This window comes from Ochlerotatus camptorhynchus, unplaced genomic scaffold (genome assembly GCF_037179485.1).
Source record: "Ochlerotatus camptorhynchus isolate MF236.1 unplaced genomic scaffold, CSIRO-AGI_Acam_v1.1 ptg000404l, whole genome shotgun sequence".
Lineage (NCBI taxonomy): Eukaryota > Metazoa > Arthropoda > Insecta > Diptera > Culicidae > Ochlerotatus > Ochlerotatus camptorhynchus.
In genome coordinates this window covers 744,255-760,497 of record NW_027040890.1, presented here as the reverse complement: position 1 = coordinate 760,497, position 16,243 = coordinate 744,255, and the positions used below count along the sequence as shown (strand labels likewise).

Below are 16,243 nucleotides of genomic sequence, written 5' to 3'. Positions count from 1 at the left end.
TTCATTGCAACTAAATTTTTGTCCGCAATAATTCTCGAAAATGAACTAGTCATATTTTCCAATTTTTCATTTAATAATATTTCAAGTCCGCCAACGGCTTCCTTCAGGGTACCATTTACATTTAAACGGATAGCTTCCATACCGGTCTTCAACGCGTTATCAATTTGAGCAGCAATCTGATCTCGCATGTTTGTGATCGAGGCAGAAATAGCAGATATTCTTTTCACTTCTTCCTCAATATTTCTAACATGCGAGATCGAATCACTCGGCTCGTCACAACTAGACAGACAATCGTCACACTTGTATAGGAGATTAACATTCTCCATGACAACCTTTGCCGTACTCCTAGTAAGTGTAGTGCATCTCAATGTGCAATCTCATGAAAGTTGTAGGCAATAAAATGATCTTTATGGTAAAGTTAGGTTTTATTTGTAAGGGAGGCTTTCAGAGTGGGGCTGGGTTTCTTCCGAAAAAATAAATACACAGAAAATAATTAACACTTAAATCATGTTTAAAAATTAAATTGCTACTCAAAGGGGTTTTAAATTTTTCTGTGAAGAAAGCTGAAGTTTTGCCTTCAAATCTGGCGCAGAGTGTGGAATGGTAAAATTTTATGGATCCAATTCGCATTTTTAATAAAAATACTACCAATACTGTCCACTTGAAGAATGCTTTAAAGCCTCAATAAAACTTGCAATATTAATTGGGAAATTTAACTGGAGTGTATACTTTATTATTGCCAGTACTGTATTTCATGTCGTGCAATATTTTCTATGCTGTGTGACGCAACATTTTCCTCATCACGTGACATTGTTCACACCATTAAGAATTTTCCACTTCAACCACCTCAGGGTCTGTGATTTGTGGTCGTCTCTTCTGCATCTGGAGTGTTTGACATGAGGATTGGGCTTTTATTATAATTAATATTTAATAATTAATAATTTAATATTTGGTCTTAAAACATCCGTCTTCAATGTTGGTGGATCGTGAGATCATGACATTTTCAAAAGAGGGTTTCAACCCTCATAAGTTTTAGAACCGCTTACTCTATGTTATGCAAGCTCCGTAGCTTTAGAATGTCATACCTAACTCTTCCCAAAGCACAAAAGATGAACAGCCGGACAGACACTGGCTGTTTGGCTTTTTTTTTATAGATCTTTCGCGAGCCTGGTGAACTAATTGCGAATGATTGACATTTGTTTCCATGTAAGTGAACCTTAAACCGTGAACAACTTTGTAGATTAAAATAGCCACCATTGCACAGTGGGGTGGCTCCATACAAAACTTGGTCATAATTATTTTTCTTAGATTTTAGCGTTGAAATGTGTTTGGAACGTCATATATTGAGTTATTTAGTCAACATTTGATGATAACAATCGAATAGTGAAATATTGTTTAGATTGATTCAAATATTTATCAAAAAAAATATATCAAATACAAATAAGATAAATGACAAAGTTTAACAATTTTCTGTTGAAATGACTAAAATCTATTTTCAACGATTTTATATTCTAAAAGCTATACAGGAAACTCTGTATACCTTTCTTAATGATAAATTGTTTTGATTGTAAGGACCATCTGCGATTTTTTCGAGCATAATGAGAGCCAACATAAATTACAAAAATTCTATCAAGTGGGTAGGTTTTTATTGATACGCAATGATACGCATCTATCTTGCAGCACATTTTAGCTAAAAAAAATGTTTTCGCAAAATTGAAGAAAAAGCAAAATAGACAAGGGGTAGGTCACTCCGCACACCAATTTTGGGTCATCTTTTTTGTCAGTGTGTCGAAAGTATGCCGATTGTGCCGGTCATAGAGCAAGCTGCGATTGTTTGCAAAACACCCATCCTGGCAATCCGGTATTTCTGACACCTTGAATGTTTTGGTTTGAAATCGCAAGGATAAATCGGATTGAGGATGACGTGGGAAGTGGCGGGTGTGTTTTCGCACTTCAGCCATTTCGGTGTTTTGTGATCCATAGTGTAATAAAAGTCCCGTGTTTTAGTGTTTTGTAATGCCCTCAAACCTAATCTTTCGGCCGGAAAGAGTTGGAACCGGTGGGGAGCATTGTTGGAGACCGACTATAGAGGGTGGTGAATAGACTTCTTTAGTGAGTTGCAGTATTATTTGAATTAAGGGTACTAATGAGGTCTGATTAACTGTCTGATTAACACAGTCAAACAGCACGTAATGTTTTGAACAACTTCAATGACAGTTGTCCATCAGTGCTCCCATTTTATTAACAACAATCCAATGCCTGCGAGATTGTGTCGAAAATGTGCCCAAGCTGTGTACAATATAATTTCGGTGCTGAGTGACTTACCCCTTGAATATGGGCTACTTAGCAAATATATGATTCTTTAGAGTCCAACTAAACACGTCAATTGTCACTGGTGGCTCATATCTTAGATATATAAAAATGACTATATAAGATAATATTCAAATGGTTCTGAGGTATAATACAATGAAGTAGAAAACATTTTTTTAAGCCATATTCTTTCAAAATTACCTTCAAATTACCAGCGTTGGGAAACGATTCTATTGCTATACTTTCCTATTGTTGGACAAAACATACAAATTAGTCCTTTTAAAACAAATGAATTACGACCGACCTTTACCCCATTGTACAATCACTTCTTATGATTTTGAATCCAATCACATTTCTATCAAGCCGTACACAATTTGCCATCTGTCAGGCCAGCGAACTTGACATCAGATTGATTTTATTGCTCCACGCACTTTCGGCGACAAGCAAACACGTCGCGACATTGTAAATGAACGCAACGTTACCGTGCAAATAGCCATTAGCGACATAGCAACTCAATTATCGCAGATCGTTATTATGGATCCCTTGCTGTTGGGATGGGTAAACTCCAATCAAATTGCGCTGGCAGAGTCCAGCGATGACGTGCTCTGGATAATTATGCAGCTGCTGAATGACCGGGATAACTGGGCTAGCATGCTATGTCGTTTTCGGTTCCAAGTTTAGCAGCAATCTTTGCCAGTTGGCTTCAAAGTTGAAAGTGACATAACCAAATCAGATGCAAGAGGTATAGAATTAATTATGCAACACTGACACGATCAACATAGACGTGCTTCAGCAATTTTCTCGGCTATAATAACTTGTTTATGATGTTTATTAGATGACAGCAATAGATTACCCATCAAAGACTATGTTTTACAAGTTTTTCGTTGCGTTCAAACATCACATCAATTTTCCATTTTCCGGTTCCCTGTAGGACGTCATCGTCGCCAACGACAGCAGATGATACCGATGATGATATTCGGAGTGACAGTATTCGGTATGTTCGCGGTTCCACTGGGATTCCAGTTCCTAGCAGCGCTCAGTGGGAAAGCATTCCTGATGGCAAAACTCGCTCTGCTGTTGGCATCTATCAATGGAATGAAAAGGGTAAGCTTTGCGTAAGTATGCTGTGTGCTTATAAATCTGCGATATATTATTGCATTCCTTGCTGGTAAGAGAAAAAAATGTAACAGACGTCTTCACGTGATTCAGAGGGATAAGGCTGAGAATAGACACGTTGCTCTGATCTATGGCAAAAACATACATATATCCGGGCAAATGAAATAAATCATACAAGAAGTAAGGATATGTGAGTTCCAAGCTTTCTGTTTTGTTTTTTACGACACGATTTGCTCTGGTGTGAGGGATTTAAGTATTCAAATAAAGCTGCAAACTTGGTAGTACACGTGGATCGCGTTCAAAAGGACGTCATCATATATTGGGATAATTTATCAACTACCGTAATTTAGAATACCCGATGGAATGCTTCCTAAACCTTGGAAAATGCTCTTTTACTGCGTAGCTCTCAGATTTACTGTCCTGCCCGTGAATTTTTAGTCATAGGAACGGAGTGACGGGTAAACATCTAGAATGCACATCCAAAATAATTTTCTTTTGGAATCTTCTTGAGCAGGTTCTTTTTTTAGGCGATTGCCCGTCGCTATGCTCCTCCGACTAAACATAAAACAAAGGCGGGACAGAAAATCTGGGTAGCTTCGCAGTAAAATGGCATTATTCCAAAGTTTAAGAAGCATAGTATTTCTAAAGTTAATTTTTCATTTCTGTATAGTTTCTAGAATTTTTATGGGGAAGATGGTAAGTAACCTTTTTAGAAAAATGCTCCTTTAACCTGTGTAAAACCCTAAACTAATGAGTTGCTACGACGGTTCATGTTCCTGTCCATATTTTTATTTACTCAGAGTAGCATATTTATTTATTTATGACTAAACATCAACAGGCGTTATTGGCCACAATGATGTAGCCTAAACTAAACATGAAAAGTACGAAAACTAAACATCAAATAGTCAATAGTCATCTCTTTAAAAAAGGAACATTGCTAGACAAACTCAACTGATCTAGAGAAAAAAACGAACTAAACCTCCGGTGAAGCAGCTGGCGAGTCAGGTCAAAGTAAAATAGTGCGGAGATTCTATTGAAGAGTCTCTGTAAACCACCGATTGCGCTGTATTCATTACTAGATTCACGTCGTTGAAACAAATCAGAAAAATCAGCGGTCCCATGTGACTACCCTGGGATTTGCCGGACGTAGTAGCGAACATACGGGACTGGTGATCATTAATGACAACAGTAAGATAACGATCGGTGAGGTACGACTGAAACCATAACAAAAGGCAGCCGTGGATACCAAGCCTGTCCAGTTTTGCGGTCAATTTATCGAAGGCTGTAGATAAGTAAGTATAAATGACATCCGTCTGAGCACGATCCGACCTACTGTTAGAGATGTAGGAAGTAAGGCACAGCAAGTTAGTGGCAGTGGAGCGACCAGCCATGAAACCATGCTGGTCGATACTAATATACGGCTTACAGTGAGCTAGTAACATAACAACGAGTTCGAACAATTTAGCAACAGCGCTAAGCGAAGTGATGCCACGGTACTTGCCAACGTCCTGTTTGTTGCCTTTCTTGTGTACTGGAAACATGTGCGCTAGCTTCCAACAGGATGTGAAAACGCCGATGTCCACGGACCGTTGAAAAACGTGAAGCAGTGGAGACAACAAACTGTTCAAGTGTGTTTTGAGGAACGCCGACGGAATTCCGTCAGAATCCTGATTTTACGACGACTTGAGTTTCGAGGATGCCTTAGAAAACATCTCGGGATTGATATCAATTCTGCTCATGGTTTGGCCAGGATCCGAGGTAGCTACGCAAAAATCGTCGACATCACAGCGGTATCAGGCAAAGCAGAGGCTGAATTATCAATATACTTGCCAGTAACAGCTGGCTGCAAGACCGCCGACCTATATTTACAATCAGGGCCGAAACGACTATGCTGAGCGCTGGCTGGAGTAAGCGCGACTGAGGCAGAGAAATCGGGGGCTTCATCAGTACTGTGTGTCTCACACTTAATTGTGAAACATATCCAAAACATATCTGGCCCTGTTGTTGAGATCGGTGACGGGGTCTCCCAACCTTCTCGTGCAGGCAAGTATGCACGTGTTCATGAAAATTTCCTTCCTGATCAGTTTCCGTGTTCCAGCGCTTCGATTCATAGCAAAGACCCTTCATGCAGCAATGAGGAAAATGTCTATTCGAGTACTACGACGATCATTCAACCGGAACGCACGCAACAAGGTATCTTGGGAGCCCTCGTTCACTCTGACCCAGTCGAGCCAATTGCCGTTTCCTGCCAGTCATGTGTGGTATCCTGCCTTCAAAGTCGTTCCGGCCCTGTGGTCGGAGATAGGGCGAGGGTCTCCCATCCTGGTTTTTCAGGCAAGTATGCGTGCTTTCTCGGTTATTCTCCTCGTGATCAACATTTGGATTTCAGCGCAACACCCACTCAAATTCATTGCATTCTGCCGAGGAACGGACGAGAAGTTCCGAGCTACGCATATACTATAAGAATGCACGAGGATTTCGGACAAAGATAGATTCTTTCTTCTTAGCTACAACTGACTCGGAATATGATGTTATCGTGCTAACTGAAACTTGGCTGAACGATTACATCTTGTCTACTCAATTATTCAATGACTCTTACACTGTGTTCAGGCCGTCTCTTCTAAATTGTGTTGCTGTATTGATCCAGCTCCGATAAGTAATGCTCTCGAGCAACTTTGGATCAAAATAAAACTGCAGAACTATGATGTCAGCATTGGAGTGCTTTATCTACCACCTGATTGTAGAGACGATCTGTCGCTCATAAATACAGCAGCATACTGACTCCATTGATTCAATCCTTTCCGGCTTGAGGCCTCATGACTTTGCTTTCCAGTTTGGAGATTATAATCATCCTGAAATGCACTGGGTACCATCAGAGGATGGTGGCCTCACAATAGATTCCCATACATCCAGATTAACGAATGCTACACAGCTTAAAAAGTAGTGTAAATTTCCGTTACTATGATGCACATAAATGGAGCGTCATATATCATACAAGTTTAGATTATAGATCGTTTAAATTTATGAGACATGTCATGCAATATTCCATATATTGTATGCAACTGTTCACTTTTGTTTGCAACATTTCTTGCAAGCTGCTAATTTACGTGAAAAGGAAGTTTACATGTATGAATGTTTGCATGCATGGATTTTACATCGCCAGTAAAATTCAGAATTTTTTGTTGTGTAGTTGTGCATTGTACGATGCCTTCTGCTTCCAGGGTTTGACACAAATCAATACTGTGAAGAACTCCAGTTCACGGATCCTCGATTTAGTACTCGTGAATGACTGTTGCGTATCCGAAGCGGCTGAATCGCTCGTAGAAATCGATACTCCACATCCTGCTATTGACGTCACCGTTTCTATTTCGGTACCAGTGTCATTAGAACCATCTCTAGACGACTGCCGGTTCAATTTTCGTCGGGCAGGTTATAGTTCGATGAATGATGCGCTATTATCAATCGATTGACAATTTTTGGATTCTGATCAGGATCTGGACGATATTGTATGTATTTTCAACACGGAGATACGTCAAGTCATCGAAGCTCACGTGCCTCTTCAGCGCTCTACACTGAAGCCTCCTTGGACGAACAGGAGCCTCCGCCAGTTGAAGCGCCGTAGGCGATCTGCACTTCGAACGTATAGTCGGAGTCGTTCGCAGCACTCCAAACATCGCTATGTAATGGCCAGTAACAAGTACACACGGTATAACCGTCTATTGTATGCTCGATACGTTGATCGTACGCAGATAAATTTACGTCTACATCCCAAACAGTTCTGGTCTTTTGTTCGTACTAAACGCAAGGAAGATGGATTGCCTACGTCCATGTATTTCGGCGACCGATTTGCTAGCACAGCCTCTAGTAAATGTGAGATCTTTGCTGAACACTTCAAGAATGTCTTCTCAATTACGCCTGCTACGCCACCGCAGATAGAGGCTGCTGTTCGTAATACGCCGCTAGACAGCATCGACTTTGGAATTTTCCAGATCAGCGGGGAGCATGTCGAAAATGCATTACGCAAGCTCAAACATTCCGTGTCACCCGGTCCTGATGGGATTCCTTCATCTGTGTTGAAAAACTGCTCGAGTTCTCTGATGACACCGTTAGTAAAACTGTTCAATCTCTCGTTCCAACAGCAAACATTTTCTGCTGGATGGAGAACTTCGTTTCTGTCACCGATTCACAAAAAGGGTGACAAATATAACGTCGTCAACTACCGTGGGATAACGTCCTTGAGCGCTTGCTCTAAGGTTTTGAAATAATTGTAAACAACGCTCTCTTTGAAGCCACCAAAAACTACCCGAAACGATCGGTTACTACTAACCTCACTCAGTTCACCTCACTCTGCATACGCTCTATGGACGCTGGTTCACATCATGATATCCTGTTGCAAAAACTCGAGAAGCTGGGGTATCTTCCGCGCTTGTTAGCTGGTTTAGATCATATCTGTCTGAAAGATCCGTGAGAGTAAGGATTGGTTCGTCACATTCGGAGCCGTTTATGATTCCTTCTGGCGTACCGCAAGGGAGTAATCTTGGATCGCTGCTTTTCTCATTAATCATAAATGAGATTGCCTTTGTGTTGCCACGTGGACAGCGAATATTCTATGCCGACGATGTTAAGATCTTTATGATCATCACGTGCACTGAGGATTTCCTGGAGTTGCAGAGGTTATTAGATTCGTTCGAGGACTGGAGCAAGCGAAACCTACTCGATTTATGCATAGCCAAATGCAACACAATATCATTCAGCAGGAAGCAACAACCAATCAATTTCAACTACAGCATGTGTGGACAAACTCTCGAGCGCTTGTATCAGGTTAGGGATCTCGGTGTGATATTGGACCGCGAACTCACTTTCCGACCGCATTACGAAGACGTGATTGCAAAAGCCAATAAACAGCTCGGCTTCATGTTTAAGCTTGCTGATGGATTTCATGATCCTCTCTGCCTGAAGTCCCTTTTCTGTGCACTGGTTCGATCTATTTTGGAATCTTCCGTGCTGGTATGGTGCCCGTTCAACAGAAACTGGATTGACCGTATCGAGGCGGTGCAGAAAAAGTTTGTGCGCCTCGCTCTTGGGCACTTACCCTGGCGTGATTCGTCAAATCTTCCTCCATATGAACATCGTTGTTTGCTGTTAGGCATCGATACTCTGGAGAAGCGAAGATCCAATTTGTAAGCCATCTTCGTCGCTAAGGTAATGACCAATGAAATCCATGCCCCAGATATTCTTGATAAATTGAACGTATATGCGCCGCAAAGACCTTTGAGGCAACGTAATTTCCTGCACCTTGCTACCCGGAACAGCCGTTATGGTCAACACAATCCTATCAGGATAATGTCTTCTTGGTTTAACGATGTTAGTGGACAATTTGACTTCAATGTTTCTGCTGCCACTTTTCAACGCCGCCTCAATCCACAGCGGTGAGTATCTGTCCAATCACTGCTACTTCGAAAGTGCGTATTACCTGCTGTTGTTTTGACGTAGAACTACGTTGTTCGGATCAGTTAAAAACTAATTTTTTGTAGCAGTGTTGTTTTAACACAGCTCAAAACTGTAAATATATTTGTTTAGTTTAAACTATTTTGATTTCATTTTGTTTCACTTACATGAGTAGTTTTTCCTGAACAAATCAGTCCTTTATATGCTGTCTCTTCTTAGCAGCTATACTGCCTTTACTACTTATTACAACATTAAATGTTAATATTACTTTATAATATTGTACTTTCAGTAATACAACTTACTTGCTCCGTTATAAGGTATTTCCCACTATATTTTCCTTATTTCAACAATATATTTTCACTTGTAAAAGCCACTAATTATATTATAAGATTTACTTATTACCTCTTTTGGTCTATATAATTTTCCACGTTTGTTTTGATTCCCGAACATTATGATAATCCTTTTAGGTCGGCTACTTGCAGTTAGGTGCGCTCCAACGGTTGTGCGTGTATTTGTAGCTGCGCGTTCGGTGGTGACGTCACCGGTGCCTCAACATACGTCTTTGTCGACTATACTGGGGTGCAAATCAAAGAATATGTGTGGTGAAGGAGTGTTAGGTTTTGAACGCTTGTAATTTTGTCATTTATAGATGAAAATGAAATCCAAATACGCCGATCGATAGGATATTACATTACGAACCTGTTGAAATAAATATTTTTTCCAATTTTTCTGTAATTAAACTTTTGAAAATGTACAAATGATAATTTTATCACTGATTTTATGAAATAAGCCTTTTTCCCAAACCCAGTCATCATAAACGAATACCACTTGGTTGCACATCATTCTGCTTGAACCTGAAAAGATATAAATCAGCGCTGCTCTCATGCCTCTGCTCATTACCGCTTTGGACGGCGTGGCACTAGGTCCTGCATCAAGCAGGACTAGGTCAGCGGCTAAAGGTGGATCACGGCGTGTCCACCACAATGAGGAATGAGACTTGAAAAAACGTGCATGTTAAACCCCCTCCCGCTCAACAACCCAACCCAGGAGTCATTCATCGATTTCTGGCCTTTACACGTAATTTTCATTTGAAAAATAATATGAGTACACGGATAGAAATCTTCTTATACCTTAAATTTCTATTGTTGATTATTCATAAAATCCAGAACAACATGTGAAAAGGGCATACAAGCTTTTTGTAAACAAACCTTCGTAGGCCCTTTTCTCACCAACCGAGGGTCGCCTACGCAAACTAGCAATATCATCGAGAAGGGGAAAGTGTCCCCTACCCGATGATGTTAAAGGTTTGCGTTGGTGTCATATGGGTGGCGAGAAAAGGGCATAAGAAGGTTTGTTTACAAAAAGCTTGTATGCCCTTTTCACATGTTGTTCTGGAAATGTATAATTCATGTGATAACAGGATAAAATTAGTTAAGTTCAAAAGTCTTAGAATACCTAAATGTGCCGCATTGGCGTTGCCAAAGGGGACAGGAAGTGTGATCTAACTCAGCAACATTTTTTTTAACTTCAAGATTTTTGACATATGATCAGCTTCAAGTCAAAATTTTCTAAGTCCCATTTTTCAGGTCTCTGATTCTTAAAATATGCCTGAGATGCAGAGCATTAAGTTTTTCGAAGGTCGTTTTTTGGCTGTTTTGTTCATTAGATCCACATATTGAATAGTGGTGATTGATGTAAGATTTTTTTTAAACCATGATTTAAAAAAATGAGTTCCAGGCAAAGCATTTCGAGATCGCGGACAAAAAAAAAACAAATGATTGCAAAACATGTACTAGAATCAGGGACTCATTGACATTTTTAAGATCTTAAGACTAGGATTTTCTAGACATTGAAGATGTTGAACTGCATTTTAAATCATAATAGAAGATCTGGGCTTTTCAATATTTTGAAATTACGCGGCCTCTCAAAATGAGTCTACGTAGTTTATGAACAGCCCCCTAGGTTGTATGCTTTCATGTCCAGAGTTAATCAAAATCAAATAAATCATAATTCTGACCCTTTTTTATTAGTCTGCAATGGTTTGCCAACATTTTCTACATTACATTTTCTACATTACATTTTATAAGCTTTTTCAGCTCATAATAGAAACACCATCCATTTTCGAATTCTATACTTACAGGTAGCTTCAACCGGAATTCATTACGGACTTTATCACCCTCTTGATCATCATCATGCTCATCACTCGCAATCTGTCCTGTACGACCGTGAGTCCGGATATGGACCTCGCGCTATGCCACCGATAGAATAGCAGCTAAGCTTCAACCGTAGAATAGGACGAAGTTTTTTCGGATTATCGAGTTCTGCTCACAACGAAATGGAGCAGCCCCAGCAACACTCGACTACTGCCATGGTTCAGCAACAGACAACAACAATGACTCCAGCCCCGCAGTTCTACCATCTATGGAATGCGGCTGGTCACGGTCCTCCACCGCCACCGAATCCTTATCATCATCAACCCTTCCAACACCCTGGTCACATGGATGGACAATTTCCGCCAGCACCACCACCACTACCGTTGTGGACACCCTTGTCACATTATTTAGCATTCATGTCCACTACGATGTCGTCGAGTTTCCAAATGTACATGAACTTTATCAGAAGTATTTATGCCAGCTGCCAGTACTTCATGTCCGAGCTTTTTTGGTCCAACGTGAGAACGCTAATGCCGTACTTTAGCCCACCCGGGATAACGCGATGGTTTAATAGGGGAGGTGCACCTCCAGCGGCCCAATTTCAACCACAAGGCCCACCTCTACTGCCACAGCCTGACCCATTTCAAGCTCAGATTCCTGCCTTCTTTGCAGGGGGACCACCAGGTGGATTAAATCGAATTTGATTGTTGTTCTAGTTGTTCTGGAACACCGGGTTCGATGGATTTTTCTTGAAAGCATAGAAGTAAAAGTATATCAAGAACAACATGTGAAAAGGGCATACAAGCATTTTGTAAACAAACCTTTTTATGCCCTTTTCTCTTGGTTTGTTTTAGGTTGATTTTGTTTTCCGTGCTGAGCACCAATGCTACCGATGCCAGGAAGGCAGCTCCCACACCTGGACCCTACCTATCGACCCATCAATTCATGAACCGGGGATGCCCTTTTCTCGCTACCCATATGACACCAACTCAAACTATCATCATCACCGGATAGGGGAAGCTTTCCCCTTCCCGATGATGTTATTAGTTTCCGTAGGGGACCCTCGGTTGGCGAGAAAAGGGCCTACAAAGGTTTGTTTACAACAAGCTTGTATGCCCTTTTCACATGTGGCTCTTGATATGTGGTGCCAATAACGGGAAGGCACAAAATAATTTCGGTAAATTAAATTATTGTTTTTGCTAGAATGCGTAGAATCTCATTAGTCTTAGTCATAGCCAGGGCACTGGGGTACAACGATTGTAGTTTTAATTTGCAACACATTATTAATTCTTAGAACTGGTTGTTTACCGTTACCTAAGGTTTACATAACAAGATGCGCATAAATTTATTCGTTTAGATAAATACCGGTGTCGATTTTGAGGCAGCAGATTTTTTTTTTCAGCTTTGTGACACGATCCAGCGCCCACAAATCATAGGCACATGCACTGCCACTTCGAGTTTTCTAGGGAATTAAGCTCGAACACTTTTGCGATTTCAGACATTAAATTTGCATCGCCAAATATTTGCTGCGTCGCACGGGGACGTTGTGTTATTGTATGTAATTGACCTGGAAAATGCGAAGTTGCACCAGAAGTGGCTTCTGGTTAGAATCACTTTAAAAGTACGATTTCTAGTACTCTACAGTGGATTTTGTTTTCAGATTATTTCTGTTTGAATCGGCCGTTTGGTAACGGCTTTCAATTTTCAGTCAAACTCAACAAGTAACACAGGTAGCTATGGTACCATAAATATATTGTTAGGGCAAAACATGGAAAGACGCAATTTCAGCCCTTCTTACAAATGACCTACGAGTTTAGCATTTAGAAAGTGTTGAAAACTGAATTTAATGCGCAACTTTACATATTTCGATATTGAGAAGGGAGAGATCGACATTCAGAACAGTAATTTATTAGCCTACTTGTATAATTCTAGAAGCACTTCGGGGTACAAAAAGTCTATTATTTTGCTCATCCGGTACCCAAAGCAAATTTCGATTGAAAACTTCAGCCGTACTAAAAACTAGTGAACTAGATTTTTCCTTCGACATATGGAGAGTAATGTTGACGATGAGAATTTGTCAATGTTATACCCCGGACAGACTATGGGTTATATCATGTAATATAGTCTGTCTTGCAATGAGCACTCATACATAGGATTTCCAGTGAAAACTAGACGTATGAGTGCTCATTGCAAGGCAGCCTATATTACATGATATAAGCCATAGTCTGTCCGGGGTATTACATAATGTTAAATATTTTCTTAAATTTTACACTTGGAAAATATATTTTAATGTTAGAAAATCCTTCTGTTTTTGATGGTCCGATTTTCGAGAAGGTGTTTGCTCAAATCGATTCCTGGTCTGCCACAAATAAGCCTGGTAGAATAGCAGGAATATTTGAAAATTTTGCATCTGTCAAATAAATTGGAAGTGTCAAATAAGTGGAAATTCACCAAATGGAACACAGCCTTAGGACCCAATCCATCGTTTGAATAGCTTTGTTAGCGAATAGGGACAATCAACATAGAAAATGGTTGATTCAGAGATAATATCGAGTTATAGAGACCTGGATGGGAATCAGAAGGGACTATCCAAAAATCGCCGAGCGAGGAATATCGAGATTTAAAAAATCGTGAAATGGATAATTGACTCCAAGACAATACAGCTTACAATACATAATTGTTTGAACCACATTTTATTTGAAACACACTTAACCAGTAGGCTTGTGAATGGAGCTAGCATTTTAGAATTCATATGTTCAATATTTACTCTTAATCGATATGTCCGTAATGATCAGTGCGAAGCAATTAATTTAGGTAATACAAATAAAAAGATATGTTGATATTTGCTAAGTATGTATTTATTTGAAAACGGTTGGAAAATTTATATCACATTTCCCCATAACCTAATAAACGGAGACCATGTATGCTGATGTGATAATCATTCCACTTAAATTATTGAATTTCAACACTTTCACTTTCATCGTAAGGAACTCTTAAGCTGGGTTTAGACAGGGTAAGTCAATTGATCAAGTCAGTTTAATTCAACTGACTTGAACACGAATTGAACGTGTAAACCATGACATTCAACTGACTTGATCAACTCACTTGAATTGAAAAAAGTTGAACCTGGTTGGTTTGACTTGCCCAGTCTAAACCCAGTTTAAAAGCTACGCAGCAGCGAATCCAGCACATAAAGCAACCAACGATACAGTCAAAACGGTTGCTACTACTAATATGACAAACTCACTCTGTAACATAGCTCAATCTGAGTGATAGTAGGATAATGCTAGACTAACATTTGAAAAGGGCATAACACCAAAATGACCATATCGTGAAAATCGCTTTCAAATTTTGATGACCTAAAAATTAATCCTATTTCACGACTTTCCATTTTCTGGATGATTTTATAAGCTTTACATATAGTTAAAAGTGTAATCTATCATCATGCATCACTAAAACGTAAAAAAAAAGTTTTCTTTGGCGTAAAATGGAGAATAAAACATCATACGCCCTGATAATTTCATACATATTGTTACCCCCCGGATCTTCCATCCTTTGAACTGCCAACACTGGTGATACGCCGTGAAAATACACCCTCGGGATTTTTCGTTTGTTGTTCCGCCTTGGTTCTTCGTTCGCAAATTTTGTGAGAGTGGAATAACGCCCGGAGATTTTTTGGTCTTGTTTTTGTTCGTTGCTTACACGTGAAATATCAATCGGATGCATTTCAAATGAATTGGACGTGACTAGATACTACAGAATCAGAACGTTTGCCATATTAAAACAATATAATTCTCAGTTCTGGTGCAAGGCGTAACAACCAGATGCATCATAGAGTTGAAAGTTGGAAATACGCCATGTAAGATAAAACGTTTTTGATGATTTTAAGTTACATTTTCTTCTACTTGTTCGTGTTTGTCGAGCAGTTTGTGGACTGTTATCTCTATATGTGGCAAAATATGGTTTGTTTACATTTTGGAGTTACGCCCTTTTCAAATGCTAGTCTGGAATAATATATTGCTTGCCTGTTTTTCTGAAATATACATGGATGAGGACATAGCTTGATCTGGATCGAGAAAAGACATAACAAAAAAAATCCCATTAACACACGCGTATCATCTTTGGCTTTACTTCGCGAAGCAGCTTGCCAACAATTTATTCGTTTCCTTCTACCGCCCCGAGTGAGCTATGTCGCACGGGCTGCTTGTCATAAAAAGAGAGAAGATTATTCAGCTTTCCATTCTCGGTAATTACGGCCTGTTTGTATGAATAAATGTATCCTTCACTGTGCTATCTGGAGGTTCGAATTTTGATCCCTCCCTTTCCCTCTCCCAGGAACAGAAGAAAATGAAACAACATTCGTCCTCCAATTAGTGTCAAAAAGCACAGTGAAGGATACGTTTATTCATACAAACATGCCGCGATTACCGAGCATGGAAAACTGGATATCATTATTGCTTTCCACTTCTGGCATAGCGTTATCATTCGGTTCGTTGATCGCTTGTCATTTTATCATTTAGAGATATTTCCTTGATTTTCTTCATCGACTTTCTCTTTCATTAATAACGTAGCTACAATATCGTTTCTTGTCGTGTGTGCTGTATTAGACGCTAGATAGCTTCTTTTATAGAACTGTGCATTTAAAACAGCTGGCAATGTCTATACAAGGCCATGGGGGTTGAAAGAGTATGTTGACCAGTGTCTCTTTTTATGATTTATCATCGCACGCATGGAGTAGCGCTTCAACACAGGGTAGATGAATTGCGTTCGTTTTGAATATCTTCGCTGTAAAGGCCTGTATAGAGATCGAAGCGAAGCGAAAAATTCATACAAAATACTAAATTTTTCACCTGCGTGAAAAACGCAATTGGCAAATATTTCGCTTCGCTTTGAACTGTAAACAGATGCGATCCAGCGAAATCTTATTTTGTGGATCGTATCTTTTCGCTTACATTCATTTTTTTCGCGCATGCAGCGCTAGCGAAAAGAGCAGCAGGTAAGCGAAAAGTTGACGTTTCGAGAAAGAGCGTATCTGTCAGATTTTCACTTCACCTGAGGTGTAAACTGACCGATTTCGTTTCACATGAACTGTAAACTGCGAAAAAAGGAAACTGGAAAATGTTCCACAAACATTTTTTCACAACCTTTTTCGCTAGCGAAATTTCATGATTTTTAGCGTGCTTCAATTTTCGTTTCGCTTCGATCTGTATACTAGG

General features: G+C 39.8%; 1 protein-coding gene across 1 annotated transcript in view; it reads left to right on the top strand.

Moving 5' to 3' along the window:
* Positions 1-11,404, top strand: part of Osi23 (DUF1676 domain-containing protein Osi23) — a 28,761-nt gene extending 17,357 nt beyond the window's left edge. Inside the window, exons 3-4 of the mRNA XM_065233538.1 lie at positions 3,242-3,414; positions 11,015-11,404. Coding sequence (XP_065089610.1) covers positions 3,242-3,414; positions 11,015-11,143 — 302 coding nt within the window. The 3' untranslated portion in view covers positions 11,144-11,404. The remainder of the gene's footprint in view (positions 1-3,241; positions 3,415-11,014) is intronic.
* The last annotated feature ends 4,839 nt before the right edge of the window (positions 11,405-16,243 follow it).